At 43.9% G+C, this 4,233-nt stretch overlaps 1 protein-coding gene across 1 annotated transcript in view; it reads right to left on the minus strand.

Moving 5' to 3' along the window:
• Positions 1 to 1,502, minus strand: part of COQ7 (coenzyme Q7, hydroxylase) — a 90,062-nt gene extending 88,560 nt beyond the window's left edge. Inside the window, exons 1-2 of the mRNA XM_007950592.2 lie at positions 1,323 to 1,502; positions 19 to 133 (exon numbers count right to left, since the gene is read on the minus strand). Coding sequence (XP_007948783.1) covers positions 19 to 133; positions 1,323 to 1,460 — 253 coding nt within the window. The 5' untranslated portion in view covers positions 1,461 to 1,502. The remainder of the gene's footprint in view (positions 1 to 18; positions 134 to 1,322) is intronic.
• Positions 1,503 to 4,233: the final 2,731 nt, after the last annotated feature.

The following is a 4,233-nucleotide window of genomic DNA, read 5'->3' on the forward strand; positions in this document are numbered from 1 at the left end:
TTCTGGACAGACACTTACCCAGGGCGAACCCTACCACATTCCAAAAGGGCATCAGAATCGTTGGTCGGACCCTGAATGCAACCATCAACTCATTGAACTTCTTCAAATGGTCCTTTTCTTGATCCCACATTTTCTGTAAGAAATATAAAGACATCCAAGCATTCTGTGGAGGCTTACTACTCCATATCAAGGAAACTCCATGCCCTATCCATGTTCTATAAAGGAAGCAAAACAGAAATGGGGAAAATGGTAAGGACTGCTACTTCCTCCACTTCTCCTCAAACCATCGATGAGAAAAACCAGCCATCAGACTAAAAAGAATCTTAGATGCAAAGAAGAGCAGAGTGCCTATAATCTGTGTTCAACAAACCAAAAGAAGTGCCTGCTATCTCACTTTCAGATAAGCATGCCAGACTTGAGGTCCTGGCAAAAGTGCCTCAGACTCTGAGAGCCTGAACAGGCCTGACAAGGAGCCACACACACAAGAAACCAGATGGTTAGCCTGTTCCAGAGTAGACAGGGCAGAATATTTAGTACTGTATAATTTCCTTTCAGCAAGCTAGAATATAAGTATTGTTTAAATCAATGGGAAAAAGGAAGACTACTAATGACCTCTAACACTTACACAGCATTTCCTAAGTGCCAGGTGCCATCAAATAGCCTTATAAAGATAACTCATTTACTCTGCATGATCACCTTGTGAAGTACAAACTATTATTATCCTCATTACCTACATGAGGAAAGTGAGCACAGAGAGGGGAAGTAACTTGCCCCAGGACTCAGAGGAGGCCATTTAACTTGGGCGAATGCTTACTCTGTGCAACCAGTTATTAGTTGCTCTCCATCAACTCGTTTATTCCTCACCAAAACCCAACAAAGCAGATGCTATCACCCCATTTTGCAGCAAGGGATGGAAATGGAGTCCCAGAGAAGTCATGTGACATCTAAGGTCACACAGAGAGGTGGGACAGCTATTATGACTACAAAGCCCAGGCTTTCTACTGACCTGGCTCTGCCTCTGAATATAAAGTATTTCCATTGTTGAGCTACTGTGGGTGGGGAAGACCAGTGCCTTCACCGGCAACAGTGATTCTCCACCATTGTTTCATTACCACCTCCCCGATCATGACATTTTAAAACTCCAGGGATATTTCATATCTGTTTATGTACCACATATATGTCTGTGATTTACACATAAAAAGAACAGGACTTTTTTTTTACTCACCCCACACCCAAGAATCAATTTTCATTGAGGGGTCTGGCCTAAGGTAGTTTGGATCATCTGTGCAGCAGAGCAGGGGAGAGAGCTAAGGAGCACCCACCTGGATGACCGGCCCAACACTCGTCCGACCCAGGACAGCCATCTGCCCTGCATAGATGCGGGTGGCTCCATATTCACCTGCATGATCCACCCGGATTATTCGATCCACTGCTGTCCGATTGATATTGTCTAAGGTCATTCCTGAACTGCAATATCTGACACCAACCTTCCTTCCATAACCTGCAATGCAAGTGTTTATTCTTTGTTACTCTTGGGATAGGCCCCTTTACAGACAAGAACACCTTAAAACAAAGGTCACAAATGAGCTCCTGGGGGCCAGGTATGTCCAGAAATTGTATCTTGTTCCACCTGCTGCAGTGCAGTGCATTCCTTGGTAGAGCCCTTGTGACTCCCACCAGATGACTAGGTGGGACTATGCAAACAGGAGGCGTGCATGGACCACCAAAAGGACTGGATAGCTTGCTAATAATGTAAATAAGGTGCACCCTTGTGGGGTGCTACTGCACAAATATGGTGTACAGAACCCTGTCATAGGGATTGGTCAGTTTTAGCCATCTGCTAGGCTTAAAACGAGCCATCCCAGAGGTGGAATCTCACAACCATCAAGAAAGAAGAGCCAGAGTGGAGGGCATCATTGGACCCAAGATCCCTGCACCGAACCTCCTCAACCCAGGACAGAGAGAGCTGTAATGTTTTACTGAGATGGCAAGAAGTGGTGACACAGAAATGACAGCTGCAGAACCAAGAGACCAGGACAGCACAGGGCGGTGGGCTTCCAGGCCCAAAGATCAAGAAAGCTGAGTGCCTTCAGGTAAGAGGCTCACTGGCAGAGGGGGTGTCTCTTTGGGCACCTTTTGGCAGAGTTAAAAGAGCTTTGTAACACTTTGCTGAGCAGGGCAGGGACCAAGGGGCCACAGGGCTAAGAGGCCAAGGCCAGAGAGAGGCCTGCCTATGGCATGGCTAAGAGCCTGTCCTGATAGAAGAACTGTATCTTGAGTCATTTTTGATCCTGAATTCTAAACTGTTACTACCCTTATAAACCCTATAAATGTTAGTATTGTCTGTGAATTCCATGTGGCCACTGTAACAAATTATCATACCCAGCAGAGAAGTAGAAAGTGCTGTAGGAGGGATGATTGGTGTCAGACTTGGCACTGAAGGTTGGAGGGTGGTGGCATGTCTGAACCCACCTCAGAGGAATCAGCTTTGGGCTGTTGATACAGATAATGATTTTCTCTCCCTCTTCGGAAGCAGAGGAGATCAGACGCCAACGCCATGCCATTTCTACACCTGCAGTATTTTAATTTCATTTTTCAATGTGGGAAGATACTTCATTCCAGACAGAAAAAGCAAATGTTATAAGGAAAAGATCATCAGAGTTCCTGAATAATTATCTGCAGTGTTTTTTAAAAAGTGATTTCATAACCAACCTTTAAAACCTTGACGATTTTACCTAAAGCTTTGGATTTCTGGCTTCAATTTCAATATTGGAAGATTTGGTAACACTGAGCCTGTCTTCTCACAGTGCAGGTAACCCAACAGCTGCCTCGATGGGCAGGATTCCCCAGTTCACCTGTCCATTCTTGAATCACTCTTTTATGTAAGTAGCTCCCGACACTGGCTGCATGCTGCAACCTCTTGGGAACTTTCAAAAACACATATTTTCTTCCCCAGCCCAATCACTCAAGCTCTGGGAAGGGGACCATATTGAGAATTTTAAAAAGCACTCTGCATGAATCTGACTTGCAGTCAAGGTTGAGACAACAGATTTTAGTTTTAGCAGGCAGTTATGTTTTTGAGAGTTCAGTCCAGCCCTAGGGCTTAGGTTCCATCTCATTTTGGTTCAATTTAACTCAGCTCTTCGTGTCTTCAAAATGTAAATTCTTCTGGATCAGATTACCTTTTAAAAAACTCCTAGTAGTAACACCTTAATTTTATTCTCTGAGTCTTATAGTGTTATTTGCCACTGAGTTGACTCTGACTCATGGTGACCCCATGTGTACAGAGTAGAACTGCTCCATAGGGTTTTCAATTTTCAAGGCTGTGACTTTTTGTGAGATTGCCAGGCCTGCCTTCCAAGCCACCTCTAGGTGGGTTCAAATTGCCAACCTTTCAGCTAGTGGTTGAGGACTTAGCCATTTGTGCCACCCGGGGACTCCTGAGCTTTATATTATTATTGTTAGGTGTCATCAAGTTGGCTCTGCCTCATAGCTACCCTATGTACAAGAGAATGAAACACTGCTCAGTTGTATACCATACTCACAATCCTTGCTATGCTTAAGCCCATCATTGTAGCTACTGTCAATCCATCGTGTTAAGGGTCTTCCCCTTTTTCACTGACCCTTCACTTTACAAACATGATATACTTCTCTAGGGCCTGGTCCCTTCTGAAAACATGACCAAAGTAGGTGAGACTAAGTCTGGCCATTCTTGCTTCCAAGGACCATTCTGGTTGCACTTCTTCCCGAACAGATTTTGTTCATTGTTCTGGCAATCCATGGTATTTTCTGTATTCTTCACCAATACCACAACTCAAAAGCATCAACTCTTTTTTGGTCTTCCTTATTCATTGCCCAGCTCTTACATGCATATGAGGTGACTGAAAATACCATGACTTGGATTAGGCGTATCTTAGTCTTCAAACAGACATCTTTGCTCTTCAGCACTTTAAAGAGGTCTTTTGCAGCAGATTTGCCCAGTGCAATGCAATGTCTAATTTCTTGACTGCTGCTTCCATGGGTGTTGATTCTGGATCCAAGTAATAAGAAATCTTTTGACAACTTCAGGCTTTTCTCCATTTGTCGTGACACTGCTGTGACACAGTTGTGAGGATTTTCATTTTCTTTATGTTGAGATGTAATCCATACTGCAGACTATAATCTTCAATATTTGTCAGTAAGTGCTTCAAGTCATCTTCACTTTCAGCAAGTAAAGTTGTGTCCTCTGCACAT

This window comes from Orycteropus afer, unplaced genomic scaffold, assembly GCF_000298275.1.
Source record: "Orycteropus afer afer isolate SDZICR_OR568_19922 unplaced genomic scaffold, OryAfe1.0 scaffold00281, whole genome shotgun sequence".
Lineage (NCBI taxonomy): Eukaryota > Metazoa > Chordata > Mammalia > Tubulidentata > Orycteropodidae > Orycteropus > Orycteropus afer.